The sequence below is a fragment of the Sesamum indicum genome, linkage group LG4, assembly GCF_000512975.1.
Source record: "Sesamum indicum cultivar Zhongzhi No. 13 linkage group LG4, S_indicum_v1.0, whole genome shotgun sequence".
Lineage (NCBI taxonomy): Eukaryota > Viridiplantae > Streptophyta > Magnoliopsida > Lamiales > Pedaliaceae > Sesamum > Sesamum indicum.
In genome coordinates this window covers 12,102,398-12,119,070 of record NC_026148.1, presented here as the reverse complement: position 1 = coordinate 12,119,070, position 16,673 = coordinate 12,102,398, and the positions used below count along the sequence as shown (strand labels likewise).

The 16,673-nt window shown below is 33.6% G+C and overlaps 3 protein-coding genes and 1 long non-coding RNA gene across 6 annotated transcripts in view; all 4 read left to right on the top strand.

The window, feature by feature from the left end:
* LOC105160813 (WEB family protein At2g38370) lies at positions 552 to 3,599 on the top strand. Of its 3 annotated transcripts, XM_011078306.2 has the most exons (3): positions 552 to 678; positions 787 to 975; positions 2,038 to 3,598. In XM_011078306.2, the coding sequence occupies exons 2-3, from the start codon at positions 823 to 825 to the stop codon at positions 3,388 to 3,390; spliced, it is 1,506 nt and encodes a 501-aa protein (XP_011076608.1). In that variant the 5' UTR covers positions 552 to 678; positions 787 to 822; the 3' UTR covers positions 3,391 to 3,598. The 3 variants fall into 3 exon arrangements, with proteins under 3 accessions (XP_011076608.1, XP_020549269.1, XP_011076609.1); XM_020693610.1 differs by having other exon boundaries at positions 561 to 975; XM_011078307.2 differs by lacking the exons at positions 552 to 678; positions 787 to 975 and adding an exon at positions 1,005 to 1,456 and having other exon boundaries at positions 2,038 to 3,599.
* On the top strand, positions 6,716 to 9,330 carry LOC105160812. The gene is made up of 3 exons (XR_847716.2): positions 6,716 to 6,857; positions 7,756 to 7,834; positions 8,852 to 9,330. It is a non-coding gene; the product is annotated as an uncharacterized LOC105160812 (long non-coding RNA).
* Positions 10,989 to 14,778, top strand: LOC105160811. The gene is made up of 11 exons (XM_011078304.2): positions 10,989 to 11,102; positions 11,185 to 11,316; positions 11,563 to 11,631; positions 11,773 to 11,877; positions 11,964 to 12,018; positions 12,907 to 12,980; positions 13,109 to 13,192; positions 13,275 to 13,415; positions 13,907 to 13,972; positions 14,105 to 14,214; positions 14,425 to 14,778. The coding sequence occupies exons 1-11, from the start codon at positions 11,010 to 11,012 to the stop codon at positions 14,591 to 14,593; spliced, it is 1,098 nt and encodes a 365-aa protein (XP_011076606.1). The 5' UTR covers positions 10,989 to 11,009; the 3' UTR covers positions 14,594 to 14,778.
* LOC105160969 overlaps positions 15,998 to 16,673 on the top strand; it is a gene marked incomplete in the record, with an annotated part of 6,123 nt that continues 5,447 nt past the window's right edge. The window contains 2 exon segments of the mRNA XM_020693223.1: positions 15,998 to 16,137; positions 16,637 to 16,673. Coding sequence (XP_020548882.1) covers positions 16,669 to 16,673 — 5 coding nt within the window.

Sequence of the window (16,673 nt, the reverse complement as noted above, 5' to 3'; positions counted from 1 at the left end):
CGACCTAAGACTAGACACACAAAGGGGAAAGAAATACCAAATAAAATTCAAATCACATTTTGTTCAATTTATGCCTCTTCCTTAATAATATTATCAAATTGAATTTTTTACTTTAAATCCTGCTGTATCTTTTATTTCATTCAGTATACACACATTAAATATATAAATATGATATAATTGTATTTTATTTAAAAAAAATTATAAACTCGATATGTGTATATTAAATGGCATAAAAGATGCAAATAGCATTTGTAACATACTACGGTCTTGAGGCACAAGAACTGTTTCTGAATATTTGCTTACGGAGAATTTTTTGTCCAAATCAGATTTGACTGAACTAAATCAATTTAAAAGAACTGTGATATATTTATCAAGTGATTGACTACTTTTCTTAAATTATACATCAATTATACCATAAGTATATTGCATTTGTGTGGATTCTAGACCGTTCAAATCAGATTTGGGTTAAAATTTTCGGACCCTACAATTACTTTCACTTTTCACTGTACTGTTAAAGCCAATGGTCCAGAGTTTTACTATATCTTCCACGCTTCTCAGGCCACTGTATACTGTACTGTACTCCATCCTCTGCAAATATGAAATAACAATGCAATTCCTTTAACCTGGTCCCGAAATTTACCCCCCCAAAACATCATCATTGCAATTATACACTCCCCCGTATGCTCATCATTTCAAGTTTTCAATCAAGAAATTTACCCTTTTTGATTTGGTTTCTGTATATATAGTATCCGGGCCTTAACGAACATTCTGATTTCTGAATTCCAGGTTTTCTCTCACACTGAAACTCAGAGCTTCCCACTTATGGCGGAATCTGCTGAGACGAAAAAAGTCATAAACCCCAGAGTGGAAATCGACACCTCGCCGCCGTTCGAGTCCGTGAAGCAGGCGGTGGACCGGTTTGGCGGCAGCGGCCCCTGGATTCCGGCTCACTTGCTTCGTTTAGCCGCTCCTCATGTTAGTTTCTTGTCTTGAAAGCTTTTGTGCTGCTTGTTTGCTTCCTAATTTTGATTCTGGGACAGAAGAACTTTTAGTTTTGGGGAGGAACAGTATCGCTTGATGCATCGGGATGGCAATTTAAAAGTTTCAATTTCGTGATATTTGAGTTTCATATCATCATTTACTAAATTTATGGTTGTACAGGAAAACCAGCTCCGATCAGGTTTGGCCGAATTAAAATTAATCAGGTAGTGAGTGCATCGCCCGTTAGTTTATAGTTCAAGAAGAGTGATCACCGACGAGTGTGATATTACTTGTAATATAGTTATCGTAATGGTAGTAAAACTTGATGTGGGTTAAAAACTTATAAATTACTTAAATGAAAGGTGATGACATCATTATTAAGTGAAATGCTGACAATCTAACAGTTTGTAATCTATTTGGCTGTATACATGCAATGGAAAGGTGAAGATGACACCCTTTCGACGATGATTATCATGTAAGTAAGGTCTTTTTATTAAGCATAAATTGTGGGTCGAAAACTTGTTCACTCAACAGTATGCATGATTGTTTTCGTCTTTTTAATTAAACAATTGATCTTGGCACAGGATTTTCTAATATAAAAATAGTAGAGAGCGTATTATATCTCCTACTCGTCAAGATCGGTTGACGAATCCTTCAAGCGCAACTCATTGATCTTAATTTTAGTAGCATCATTTGTAATGCAATCACAGTACTTCAAACATGTGGCTATACCGGCGATCTTATAATTGTAGATTTATCCATTTCAACTGTGCTCTGAATTCTATGCCATGAGGAGATTGATCGAGTCTGATCAAATCTAGTGTGGACTAGTCCTACTTGCATTGATTAATTAATTAGATATAATAAGAGTTTCAAATTGGCATGGTTGCTAGTTTCTATAGTAATGCCGCCTCTAACGATGTTTGATAGTTTTCTGGTTCTAGACTCGTCGGCAGACAGTTTGTATTGGGGTGCTAGGTTTTTATGGCTGCAGTTAGTTTGTTTTGTTCTTTTCTGATGCGCTTACAAGTCACAGGGATTTTTCATTGGTTGCAGAATGATGTCGTCTTTGACGCAGAGAAAATGGAGGAACAGAGAGTACAGTTGGAGAGGGACCTGATCATGAAAGAGCAGGAAACACTTCATGTCTTGAAAGAACTGGAAGCAGCCAAACGACTTGTCGAAGATTTAAGAGTCAATCTGGTACCTGAGTTCTCCTCCTGCATGGATAGTCCCAACGAGTTCCTGTCTCCCGGTTTGATGTTCGTGGAGTTGAATCAGGCAAAATCGAACCTTAACAAGACGTCAGACGATCTTGCTGTAATTCAGGCGTCTGTTGAGTGTCTGAACAGGAAACTGCGGAGAGATAAGGTTTTGCTTGAGAAGAGAAGTAAGATGCAAGTACAGTGTTGTCAAGGAGCCTTGTCTTTAGATGAAAATCATCGGAGAAATCCAGATGTCAACAACACAGTAGAAGTTTTGATGACTCTGTCTGAGGAGCTAAAGCAAGCAAATTTTGAGGCCGAGCAGTTCAAGAAGATGACAGAAGCCTCAAGATATGAGGTGATGAAGGCGATGGCGGAGATAGAACGAACGAAGAACAGTATCAAGATGGCGGAAATGAGGCTAAACGCAGCCAAGAAAATGGAAGAAGCTGCTAAAGCAGTCGAAGCTATCGTGCTTGCTGAGAGAAGGGCTCGTTCCAACGGTGAGAATTCAGAGGATGGTTTTGTGCAAAAATCTGATGGAATAACTCTTTCGTTTGAAGAGTACCACGCTCTTACTCATAAAGCAAAACAGGCCGAAGAGCTGTGCAAAACCAAGTTTGTTGACACCAACGGCCTTTCTCAGGTCGATGAAGCCTGTCAGCTCGAAGAGCCTGTTTTGGAGAAATTTGAGGAAACCGTCAAAGAAGACGAGCAATGCCGAGAAGGGGATTTGATCAACCAAGAAGGGTCTCATCGCTCAAATGTCATTGTCGAGGATTGCTTTTCTAGTACACATGTGGAGCACGGCCCCACACGACGGTCTGGAAATAACTCTGATAAATTCAAGTTTAAGAATAGAAATACAGCTAGTCTCAATGGAAAGGAATCATGTGTAACCAAAGAGAAGCCGACTCCCGGTTTTAGAACCACTTCAATTGGGGACGTCCTGAGTAGGAAGTTGATTCTACAAGACGATGTGGTGGTCGGAAGGCACACGGAGAACCATACTGAAACACGACGTGTTTCTTTGAGCCAAATGCTGAAGGAACAGAGCAGACTTATATTACATCCGAGCAAACGAACAGGAGACAGGAACGTCGAAAAGCAATACTTTGTGCAGAGGAAGAAGTTTGGGTTCATTCAAGTGCCGATTCCCATTAAGCAAAGCAAGAAAAAAGGTCAGCCTCTGAATGTGAGGTGACGAGGTTCCAAGTCAAATAAACTCTAGTACATAGTATTTCTAGTTTTCTCGTTGTTCGTTTCCCTATGTTGTTTCTTTTGATTTTGTTCAGATGGGGTGTGTGAATTGTGATGATTCTGTATGATTTTACTATATAGCCTAGAGCGATTAATGCTGCTTGAGTTAAACTCTTTGTTGCCCAGCTAAAGTCTAAAGATGATATTCCTTAACAGCACACCCACAAAATAGCTCCATTTCTTCCTTATTTGGATGATCTCAACGATTTGGAGAAAGGATTTTAAATGAATTTAAAATTTATTACAATGCCACAAAATATAAGAATTTGAAATTCTTTCGTACTATAGATACAGCACAACATGAGGAATATCGTTTTACATCCCATCCCTTCAATTATTTATTTTTTATTTTTGACTAATACCCAAAAATAAATTACAATAATCCATCTCGATACACTGAGCAACACTTCAATTCAACAAACACATTTATATGACTAACAACGATAAATAAATTATAATAACTCATATTAAGTGCCACAAATACCCACATATTTGGATTAAACTCATGATCTCGAACTTATTCATGAGACATCAACTTTAGACTTAACAACTAAATTAAGACATCATGGATCCATCCTTAAACTATTCCACATTATACTTTTTCAACTACAATTTTTAAATAAAACTTCAGATTCAGAGGTCTTGGCCCATAAATCTCAAAACAACCAGGCCCAATTTTAGATTCGGAGCATAATAAACAATTCAGCCCAAAATAACTACAGTTCTAATCCAATCCATTTTTAATTTAGTGGCTCTTGGTGCTTTCAGAAACTTCTTGGATTTGTATTTGAACGTTACAAGTAGACATATAATTTTTTACTATAATTAATTATTACGATAAAATAAAGAAACAAATAAAATTATATCGAGTATAAGTTAATTATGGTTCTACAATAATTATTAGTTGTTGTTTCTACAAGTAAGACCAAAACGTTAATTATAGCTAAAATCATGATAAATTTCTTGGCCATAGTTAAAAATCACAACAAATATTGATTAATTATAGTAAAAATTTTAAGTTTCGCATCGACTTTGTTTGACGGTAGTTAATAGTATTGATTTATCTTGATTTTTCAATCATGGTCATTTATTGTATTGCGAAAAATTATTTTTTTTAATAACACGTAGAATTTAGAAAAATAATTTAAAATGATTCCATCGTAAATGAATTTGAATCCATGATAATGTTACTAAAAATAGCTCAATACAAGAATTGAAGGACTGTAAATCATTTGCAACATGTAATTATGCAGACATGTAACGTGGATTTGTCATTATGGGCTTAAAATTTTTATCTCTAAATTCATTAATCCAACTACAATATGAGATAACCGATGAGAGTTTGGCATGATAATTTAAATTAAAGTCCTATAAATAAATAAATATGAGATTATAAGCTCAAATTTTAATAAATATTAATATTTATCCCATTTTACGTGAGTTTGTTGTTACTTATTATTTTTATAATTTGACTGTTATGGAGGAACATATTTAAACATTGATTGATATCTTGAGATTAAGATATAATTAAATTTTCTCTAGAAATTAAAATCCAGATGGACGCCCTAACATCTCATGCATTTGCTCCAAACTCATCTTTGTAGCACAATTTGTCAGGTTCACTTATTTGTATACTATGGCTATAAATATTATAAAAGTATTTATTATTTTATATCCGAAAATTAATATATGTAATCAGTGTATGATTCAAATAGAGTGATCATTCATAACAAATACAATAATAGGCTCTTTGTCATTCATTAAATCCAACTAAATTTGATTTGAGTAAATACGATGATATAGACCGTTATCTAACATTGATTGCAGATGAGGAGTTTGAACGACTTATTAGTTCCAATGTCTCCTCTACCTTGTTTCAAGTATTATTCAACAGTATTATGAAGGAAAAAAAAAAAAAAAAAGGTCTAGACGCTACCAGGGTCTTGAGGGAGTTGGGTATGATTTTGAATATTATTTGATAGAATGAGTCTCTTATGAGTATAGGTCTAGATAGGGTCTTATCCTATCAATTGACACTCTTACCTTATGAGATACTTTTTTAGGACAAAACTATGAGAAAAGACAATATCTGGCACGATGCACCACCTATAGAGCTGTAGTAGCTCGAATTCTTCATCTACGATCAATATAGAACATTTACTTGCACCATAAAAATTTTGAATTAATTTTTTTTTTATGTTTTATAACTTCAAACCTACAATCATATAATTATAAAGTCTATATCAATTACTTGGAAAAATTGTTAGGGAAGTGTTCACATCCATGGTTTAAACCAAGCAACTAATTCTGTCCTACTATTATTAATTTTATCTTTTTAGGCCCAACTCATATTAAATCATCCTTCATTTCAGTTCAGTGCCAGTCCCACCTTCCCAAACTGCCCCTCCACACGCAATAGGGTTCGTTCTCCAGAGAAGGCTACTTTAGGTTTTTGCAAACTTGGTTAACGTGTTTCACGACACGTTTACCTCTATAAATAATGAGCACGACTTTAACGTGTCGCGCTTTGAGAGGTGGAGACTTTTTCGACTTTTGAGTCTCCAGCGGGCAATCTTTGGCCTTCTCCACCTTTAGTCTCCCTCCATCACCAAGTAAAATAGCATTTCTTTGAAAAAAATATATATGTATATATAAAATAAATTATAATTATTTTTTTAAAATTTATCATAATTATATATTTTTTATTATTTAAAAAATTATAAATATTTTCTGAGTTGATTATTACGAGGGGATTTGTTAAAAAATTATTAATGATAAAAGTATATGTAATTTTTTCAAACAATTAAGGGGTAATTGTAATTATGATAAATTTCAGTAGAGCTAATTTATAATTTTTTAAGGATAATTATATTCTTCTTTCTTGAGGTTTGGTATAATTACATGTAGATCCCCTATGCTTTACAATTACAGCTAATACCCTTGAAATTTGTTTCTGTCAAACAAACAAGTTCTCCATTAGCGAGAATTCACTGAATTTGATGATATTAATAAAAAAAATTGAATAAAAATTAATATTTATTCTCGATTGATTTATTACTGATTTATTGCAGATTAAATCAGTGAGGGTAAATACAGATTTCTTTCTTTTTTTTTTGTTAATATTTGTAAATTTGGTGAAATTTAATTAACAAAAATAATTATTTATTAGAGGGGGAAGGGGGTTGGTTGTAAATATTATTCACAGTGTTGCTAGCCTACGGAAAGGCGCACGTTAACAATCCAGCAGTACGACGCATTGAGTCGCATGTATAAATGCGCGTTCTCAAACTTATTTCGCAGTGCACTGGGGGCACAGTATAGGCTGGAGCGTAGCTTTCAACTTCAATGGCGTGCCAGGAGCAGGGTCCACGGAATCCGCCGTGGTCCTGACGGCGGCGCATTCCAAAAATGGTTGGGGCTTTTGATTCTTTCTATTTTTTCACTTCATTGTTTGATCTCGTCCGTGGGTTTTCAGTTTATTATGTTTTGTATGTATTACCTGCATGGAATATATACGTTTAAGAGAGTATGTAGAATGTGATGCATTTTCGCAGTGAGAGTTGTGGGATTTGTGTGGAGATCGCTTACATGATATATACGAGAGTGAAATCAAAAAAATTTCCCCTTGATTCTCGTTACTATATTCAAGTGATGTTTTTTTACCTTTTTTTCCATTTTTTGGCAATAAGAATTATGTAATTTTGGTGGGTTTTCGGAGTCAGGTTATGTTCGAGGGTATTGATTTTTACTAGTTTTCTGAATGAATCTGGATTGATGTATTTTCCATGATCTGATAATTTGCTTTTTTTCCTTTTGAATTATTAAGCTAAATTAGGTAAATCTGTTGTGACTACCCACCTAAATTGTCCTTTTTTTTTTCTGCACCAAGAATTATGGGCCAGCTGCGTCAATCCATAATACACTCCCATATTGCCTAGCAGCTCATAATATATCTGCATTGTGTGGCGATCTCCACGCTCTCAATGGAGTTTGAACTCATTATAATCGATAGATAATTGTGGATTTAACACTAGATTACTGTACTGATTGTCGAATTCATTTGATATGAATTGTATGGAAGCTATTAGATTGAATTGTCATGCTGGTTTGTTGTGGATTCGTATTATTTTCTGCAGAATAGAAGTTTTTAAATATGGTTTGATTATAAAGTAAGAGCTTTGAGCAATGCTGAATGTGCTTTAGCCAGGTGGGATATTTTCTATGCACGTTTCTTGGGTTCTTTATTACTAGATTTCCCCTCTATCCCTTGGAATATGCATCACTATATCATGTTTGTTGCTTTTTTCAGGGAAGAATTTGTACAGACATTTAATCATGTAAAATGAAGTTGAGATGGATACGAAGGATTTGAGGGACCAACAAAAGAGGTATGGGTTTGAATTTGCGGTCCCTTTTTACTATATGGGATTTATTCATTTTTGAAATATCAATTACGGAGTTTCATCAGAATTGACTGCTTAAAACTTAAGAGTTCGGATCGACCCACAATAACAACGTATTGTGGTTTTTTGGATATAATTTCATGTTATGTTCTTTGATCATTTCTTTCTTTTTGTTAATTAATTTGCGCCGTAGTTTTGATGTGTCGCTTATTACATTGTGGGCATGATTTTAATCATTGAAACTGCAAGGATTATAAGAGACTTATCTTATGATTCTGAAACCTCTGGTGATTTATTCTGACTCTTAAGAAATATTGCATCTTTGCCCGTCGTATTCTTGTACATGTGTACATTGCGTGTGTTTCGGAATTTAAATAAGCTTGAGCTCTAAACTTATGGGTTAATTACAACTATCTTCTTGGACTATGTCTGTTTTCTGTTTTAAAATACCAACACTTTCCCAAAAAGTTTATAAAATTAAAACAGGTATGGGTGGTAATGCTGATTTCTATTTTCAGAGGATATAATTGTTCTGCTGTGATTTGCTTGATATTTTATTTCATCTCAATGAGGAAAAGTCAAGTAAATAATAATTAAGTTGAGATGGACATTATTCCTTACTATGGATTTGAATGCGAGACAAAATACAATAATGGTTCTGTAAAATGTGTTAAATAAGATATAAACCATAATAATTGGAGTTAATGCCTAAAATCTGTTTATATGTAATTAATGTGAAATGAGATGAGATAAAATGAAAAAGATTTATATAAGCAAAACTACAATCTATCTTAATTCCAAAGCGGAGATAAGTCAAGTCTTTTTATTAACAAAATCATTTAGAAGGGGTGTCTTTATACTTCTTGAAACCAAAATGAAAATGATGACTAGTTGATAAATATACTGATGTTCGTTGGAGATCATTGTAATCAACCCTAGTTTTATCTGCTTTATTCATGTCCTACCAATGCATAACTGAAATAAGGGTCTGTTATGACACAGGTAACGAGCAAGCGCCTGAACAACAAAGAAAGCTTGTTGAAGATGTGGGTACGTAGTTTACCTGGTTTTTCTCATTTACACCAATGGAGAAAAACTTTCTTGCAATGGGTGAGTCCACAACTATGGGTTTGAAACTCCTCCATTGCATGCAATGTATAATCAGAGGCAAGTCATGTTGGCTATTGTAGATAATCCTTGAAAGGAGTTCATTTAGTGATGTACATATCAAGAAAGGGTGAAGCCCTTGAAGAGATTAGTAGGTCTGAACATACCTATGATGAACATTTTGTTTGGATTCTTGTAGCTTGTTTTTGTTGTATATGTTACATGTTTTCTCCTCTTAGAATCAAGTTTGGATGGCAGCCAATGTACTATGTGAAAGTGTGGATGATGTTGGCGGTGGACTACGATGGATTTTAAATTGTTTGAATTTAATGGGTTCGATTTGTTACAAAGTCAATCATGTTAATGTGAAATTTTGATATTGATTAATGGTACAGATCTGTGTTTAACATTCAATTAACGATATATAAAATGGATTAAGATGTAGTGTTTCTTGTTAGATTTTCTATTATACAAAAATTACGTTATTTATTTTATTCAAAAAACGATTTTATACATATGCTCGTTGGAACGGAAAATGCAACATGATTTCAAATAAAAATATTCAATTAATTTTTAAGTTAAGTCTAATTTACACAAATATAATCTGTCATTGAAAAATTTCAAGTTCAACCTCTGAAATTGTCATTGTAATTTTACATCAATACCCCTATTAGGGGAAGAAACTTAAACAAACGTCATATGATACATCAAGGGGGTGACTTAGTAATTCTGCAATGCACATGAATATTTATATAATTACCAGCAAATTGTGTCTTTACAAGATTTTCATCTTGGTCAAATAATTATATAATGCAAAAGTCCAACATTATGTCATAATGTACATTAATTGTTATTATATTCTTCATTGAACGCAATTAAAAAACAACCTAACAATTGTTATGAAAATTAAATAATTTGTCACATACGAACTGTACTTAGATCAACCATTTTTTTTTTTGGTTAAAATAAATAGTTTTAAAGCCTCAATTTTATTATTGTGGCAAACCCCCATTGGTGTTTTCCTAAATTAATGCATAATTGTATAATTTAATCATTGTTTCAAAATTTATACGTATTCTAAGACCTATAACTATATCTACTATCATCTGATCCAATATTGTTACTAAAATATTTATTTCATAAAAAAATAATTAAATAATTACAAACACACAAATTATCAATTTCTATTTTCTTTTCAATTCAGTTTTTTTTTGGGCCTTGTAAAATAAACAAACACCCAAAGCGAAGCCCACCACAGAAAAGTGAGGTCCAATTATTTTGGATACGACAGATTACAATCACTTTTTTATAAAGTTTGATAAAATTACAAATACCTTTTCACTGTTTGAAAAATTATAAATAATTTGATTTAACATCGCCTGACAACAATCCATTCTATTAAGTTTTTCATTTTTGTGGTAAATTGATCAAAATGCCCTTTTAAATTATAAATTATATATACATATTCTATAATTTTCTAAAAATACTTTTATAAACTAATATTCCCTCTAAATTATTTATTTTATCCATATTCCAAATATATATATTTTTAAAGATTTTCAACAAGAGTAAAATAGTAATGTCCACTTCACCGTCTATGAGATATATTATTATTTTTCAATTGAGAGGGTATTTGTAGTTATACCAAATCTCAAAAGGCAGTATTCTGGTCTATATTTTTTGATATAATGTGTCTCGTAATATCAAAAATACACATGATGTGTCATTCTTGCTATATACTGTATCATCCAGCTAGATTTAATTTATTTTTTAACCTATAAGACTAGTATAAATCGATAAACTATGAGTCTGATACCTTATTCATGGACCGGGTCAACCCGGCTTCTCTAATAGGAGCATTATCATTATTATTGAAATGTTTATTTTCATAAAAAATAATTAAATAATTACAAACACATGTCAATTTTCTTTTTTTCTTTTTCAATTCAGGTTTTGGGCCTTGTAAAATAAGCAAAGGCCCAAACCGAAGCCCACCACAGAAAAGAGAGGTCCTTTATTTTGACGAGACTTCCAGAGCTCGTGACCCCTAAAAATGGAGAATGCCGTGAGCTTCAGAAGCTCCTCTCTACTTCCCCTCAATCCGACGTCGTTTCCCTCTCATCTCCCAACTGAGCTCAGATTTTCGGTACTTCTTTGTCCGTAACTCTGTATTTTGCTTTTACTCTTGATTGTTTCCTTGTTAAGGCGACGTTGATCTGTTTGAACAGAGGTTAAAGCGCTCAAGTTCAGAGGAATGGCGTCGAGATAAACCACTGAGGATAAGGAAGGCTTTTGGGTCGGATGAAAATGGGCAGCTTGATGGGTTTCCTAATATGCCCAACAAGATTTTCATGGAAGAGGTGATTTCTGCTCTTTCTCTATTTTCACTGAATTATTTGAGTTTTCTTGGTGTAATGGCGAAAGAAATGGGATTTCTCGTTGTTTCCTTTCAGTTTCTGAGCTTTTTGGATTTGGGTTCCCGTCAAATTTGCATCTTTTTTTATCAAGTTGGATTGGATTGTTTTAAGTGCTTATATAAGTTTGTGATTTTAGTGTAGACATGTGAATAACTGCACTCTAGACTTATTTTCTTTAATTTCTTTCAGGTAATTGGAGCTGAATATGGGGAGGGTTTTGAGACATTTAGACCTGAAGGTCCCCTTAAAGTTGATGTGGTGAGCTTCATATTATAATTCTTTGTATCTTGCATTGCTTATCCTCCATGTGTTGAGTTACTTGCAAACAGCTGTCTTCTTATGTTAGATGTCTTCTTCATGAAACTTTATAGTTGTTTTATTGTTATTGTTTCATGCTAGGACTTCTTGAATGATAGAATGCAAGAAGGATTTCTCCAAAGAATTCGGTATGCCATGAAGCCTGATGAAGCCTATGGCCTCATATTCTCTTGGGACAATGTCGTGGTAAAGCTTTGAATTATAATCATGCGCTCCTTATGCAGTTCCCTATACTGGCAGCAATTCGTATTCATTCCTTAATTGTGCTACAGGCAGATACTCGAGGTCTAAAACTGCATGCTTGGGGACAACTTGCATCTGAAGAAGGTATGCAGCATTCCAATCTTAGGTCTCCCGGCTGTCTCTGGGTGCAAGTCAATTAATTTATAGAACACTCTTAAAGTTGCGGTCTTTAAATGCATTAAGACACTAAACCATGGTATTGGTTATTAGTTAAGACAATCGCTGCTGAATATTTTTGTGTACCTCTGGATGGCGACCTGGCTTGGCAGATTTTAAGAGTGCAAAAGCATGAGCTGACAGTTAGGAATAAATCCACAGTCCAGTTCTTGAAAGGAGGATGAACAGTGTATATTAGGATAAATGTATTTCTGAGAATTTGGATTCAGTATGTATCTGAAATAAAAAAACAATATAAAAAATATAAATGTACCATTGTTCCCTTTGTAGTAAAGACAAGTACTAGTGTCAACACAACTTAAACTTGGAAGTTTGAACTGTTTCCTAGGCTTTCTATCTAAAATGGAGAGTTAGCTCGTTTTTGTCAGTGCTATAGCAAGAGTAAAAATGCACTATAGAGTTGGTGGGTTACAAAGACCTGTTCCTACTTTAAGCCTGAAGAGGGGGTTGTTTCTTTTCGGCAATGCTGCTTGATGGATGCGTACTCATAGAAATTGAGTTAGCAGGTTTAACTTAAATTGTTTCTATATTCTAAAATGCGATCAAATATAAAAGGTTTCCATGCACTTTAGGCACCAGGTTTTCTAAAATTTGTACAGGCAATGCAAAAATGTTTAGTACCACTGAAGAAGGTAATGATTTGGTATTGAGACAAAGGAGATTGCCATTCAATGGTTTCACTTTCTTTAACATGTCCAGCAGGAGATTCCATACATTGATAGGATGATAATTAACCAAATAGCTCTATTATCCTGGCATTCATACCGATTTTGACTAATTACAATTATTGTGCAGGAAAGGAGATTCCTGGAGATGACAATGTGCAAAGATTTTTGCTTTATGCGGGTGCTGATCATGTTCTACGTAAGGTCTGGAAATCCAATATTTATGTTTTCTCTACATTTGCCTCTGACACTTAATTGTTAATTAAAACCTAGTGCGTTATTTATTGCTTTATACCTGAGGATGGATGTCTTGTTTTGTGACAAAATTTTAGGTATTGCTCTGGGGAAAAGCTGAAGATGATATAGACAGACTGAAGTCCAGGCTCTCTCAATTATATTATGAAAATCTCCTGAAAGTAAGATTGTGCGAAATATTTTTATGTGGATCTTGTTTTATCTTAGTCAGATGCCAACTAAACATTTTTAATTTTTCTTTAGCTCTCGGAACCTGTGGAAGGGGTAAATGAATGGTTGGATGCTGTAGCTACATCTCGCATCCCCTGTGCAGTTGTTTCAAGTCTTGACCGCAAAAGCATGGTTGACACTTTAGAGCAAATGGGCCTGAAAAAGTATTTTCAGGTTGCTCTCTCTCTCTCTTTCTCTCTCACACACACACACATGCTCACACATATGAATAATGTTTTAGAATTGATGACTATGTTATTACTGATAATAGTATTGATACTTCTATTCAAATTTTTTATTCTTGTGTTTGCTTATCTTCTATGATAGTACTGTTAGCCTGTTATCTTGTATGAATCCCATTAGCTGTTAATGCATATGATCTCAACTTAAATCAATGTCATTGCTCGTTTTGATTATATCTTTATAAATTCCATGGGATGAATGCCTTGTTGGGTAGGTTTCTTTGGAGATGCTTAAAAAGGAAAGGATCTGTCCATTAGTTAGAAGTTAGGAGACCTTCCTAGACTGCTGGAGAGATCCGACAATTGACATATAAAATGCCCAATATGGATTCCATGTTATTTCTTGATAACTCAAATGCATTGAAAGTTGTCAGAACAGTATCTGTGCAAAGATGGCTAAATTTTCTCCTCTTGGACTTGCAGGCCATTGTGTCTGAGGAAGATGGTATGGACTCCATTGCTCATAGATTCCTTTCAGCAGCTGTGAAGGTACGTCCAGCTGTGATTGAGAGCGATCAGTGGGAATGGAAAAACAATTATCACTATGATATAAGACGTCCTAGAAAACAAACAAGGCCATGAATTAGTTAGCATTATTTGACCTGACAATTGTCTTTGCAGTTGGACCGAAAACCCTCCAAGTGTGTTGTATTTGAGGATGATCCCAGGGGAATAACCGCAGCTCACAACTGCACTATGATGGCTGTAGCTTTAATCGGTGCTCATCCAGCGTATGTGTCTCAGGAATAATTCTCAGTTTGGCATTAGTCATTAGAAATCTCGATGCATTAGTCTGCATGAACGAGAACGGCAAATCTTTTTCATGCAATGCTGTTATCTTGTGCTAGGAAGATAAATCGCAAAATAGAAAAACCGATTGTTTCCTGCAAAACCACTGTCGTTTTATGTACCAAAACGCTAACATGTAGTTTGAAATGCAGGTACGATCTTGGGCAGGCTGACCTAGCGGTCGGCAGCTTTAACGAGCTTTCAGTGATCAATCTGCGGAGACTGTTTGCTCATAAGGGGTCGACGTTTATGGACTTGCAAAAGCAAGTAATAGAGAAAACTCCTAGACGGAGGAAGCTGACTACTGACACCATCTTCTGATACATCGCCTCGTCTCAACTCTTGTACATTCCTTGTAATTAAGGGCTCATCTCTTGTATTTTTCTCTTTGAACTCCGATTTTCTTATATTTTCTGGATTCTTACAGAAAGATACAATCGACAAGAAATGTATAGAAAGCTTGTTATCAATCTCAGGTGTATATAATCGACACACAACTTTCTTCATGAGTATTTATTTATTAAATTTCTGTATCCCAAATGTGTAAAAAGACAGATGTTATGCCTTTGAATTCAGAATTAATTTTAAGCATTTATTTAATTTTATCATGGTCATTTTTTAATAATATAAGTAAATTTATGTCATTTTAATGTATATAAACGAAGACTTGTGTGCATAGTACTTGTAGATTTATATTCAACCCAAAAGCAAAGTAGTTTAATCAAATTTGAATCTACAGATATTACATTATGAATTTTCAATTTTCACTCACAAATTATCTGAATTTGTCTACATATTTCTAAATCCAAATGATTTTAAACTTTTTGATAGATGCCTATTTTGTCACATAATTATCGGAATAATGTTTTCTTTATTTAATGTTAAATACTTCTAAACTTGATGCAATATTAAATAGAGAAATTGAGCCAAAAGAGTGAAAATGAAAAACAAATATAAAAGAAGAATGAATGAATGTCATTGTTGTATTGATGACAACAGAATCGAGCATGATCCCATCTTTTCTAGATCTACACGTCACCAAAGTTTCCCTTTTTCATACGAAGCAATTGATTTAAAATCAATACTTTCACAAGTATTAGTGTAGAAATTTAATTTTATTGGATTAGACACCTATTAATTTTCAATTGTAATTTTGAATTATATTTATTGATAAATTTAATTTTTCTAATATAAACCCATTTAAAATAATTTTGGTAATATTTGCTTAAGATTAAATAATACCAATCCAAAGTTGACTAAACAAAATAAATACTAAAAAAGAGAATTTTAAGAATTTGTGTTTAAGACTGCTTTGGTCTCCTAAACTTTATTTTAATTTTAATTCTTTTCTCCAATCCTTTTTCCTTATGTATTTGTCTCTCTCAATTTCTTTTTCCCTTTTTCTCTTAGGGGCCTTAAAAAGACGATTAAATCGGTCGAATCGAACCAAATCAAAAATTTAATTCGAATTAAAAATCGAATCAAATTTTTCGGTTTGCTTTTTGCTTTTTTTTTTAAAATTAGTTTTTTCGATTCGATTTATTGGTCACTGTTCGATGACCGAACCGAATTGAATAACTGATTTTTTAAATATTATATTAAATAAAAAAATATATTATTATATATCTTATATATTATATTATTATATATCTTATATATTATATTATATTACATATTAATATATTACCCCATATATATAGATAGTGTCGATAGTAGAGAGAAAAAAAAAGGAAGACGAAACGCAGCGGAACGGCAGAACAGAACACAAGAAGAAAAAGAGAGAACTGACAAGAGAAACGGCGACACGCGACCTCCTCCACTCTCCAGCCGGCGGCGGAGCTCTCTTCATCAGTCTTCTCCATCAGGTAGGTACTTTGCTTTCTTACAAAGAAAAGGAAGTTCAAAAAATTTGACTTACAATTTTTTGCTTTGAAGTTGTTTGATGAAATGCCTAATAGAATTTTTTTTGTTTTTTTTTGTTTGATTCATTGATTGTGTGCTTGAGTTTGTATTAAAGTGATTTTACACTGTCAGATTTGCAAGTGTTGAGGTTGAACTTTGAAGTGATTTTACAATTTTTTAGGTAATTAGAACCACTTCCTTACGATTGAAATTTTGCAAAAGTTTCCGGGCTTATGAATGAATTGATTGTCTGTGTGTAACTGATGATTTGGAACAGTGGAGTGTTTTCGTTTTGTCAAAATTTGTGTTTCTGTTAGTTCTACAAGCCTAATGCAGCATTGCAGCAAGCTGTAGAAAACCGAATTTTTTGGTTGTGCAAAAACTTTCTGGTTCTAAAGTAATTTTGGAGAAGTACTAAGACTGTGTTCTTATTGCTCCCTTCACGATTCTATTTCTGTTCAGGTTTTGTGAAAATTGCTCATCGATAAGTGACGATGGT

Bases quoted from the DNA above. Each gene is read 5' to 3' on its own strand.
- LOC105160813 (XM_011078306.2), top strand. From the start codon at position 823: ATGGCGGAATCTGCTGAGACGAAAAAAGTCATAAACCCCAGAGTGGAA. The intron at 976-2,037 runs GTTAGTTTCTTG...CATTGGTTGCAG, and splicing joins TTCGTTTAGCCGCTCCTCAT to AATGATGTCGTCTTTGACGC.
- LOC105160811 (XM_011078304.2), top strand. From the start codon at position 11,010: ATGGAGAATGCCGTGAGCTTCAGAAGCTCCTCTCTACTTCCCCTCAAT. The intron at 11,103-11,184 runs GTACTTCTTTGT...CTGTTTGAACAG, and splicing joins CAACTGAGCTCAGATTTTCG to AGGTTAAAGCGCTCAAGTTC. The intron at 13,416-13,906 runs GTTGCTCTCTCT...TTGGACTTGCAG, and splicing joins GCCTGAAAAAGTATTTTCAG to GCCATTGTGTCTGAGGAAGA.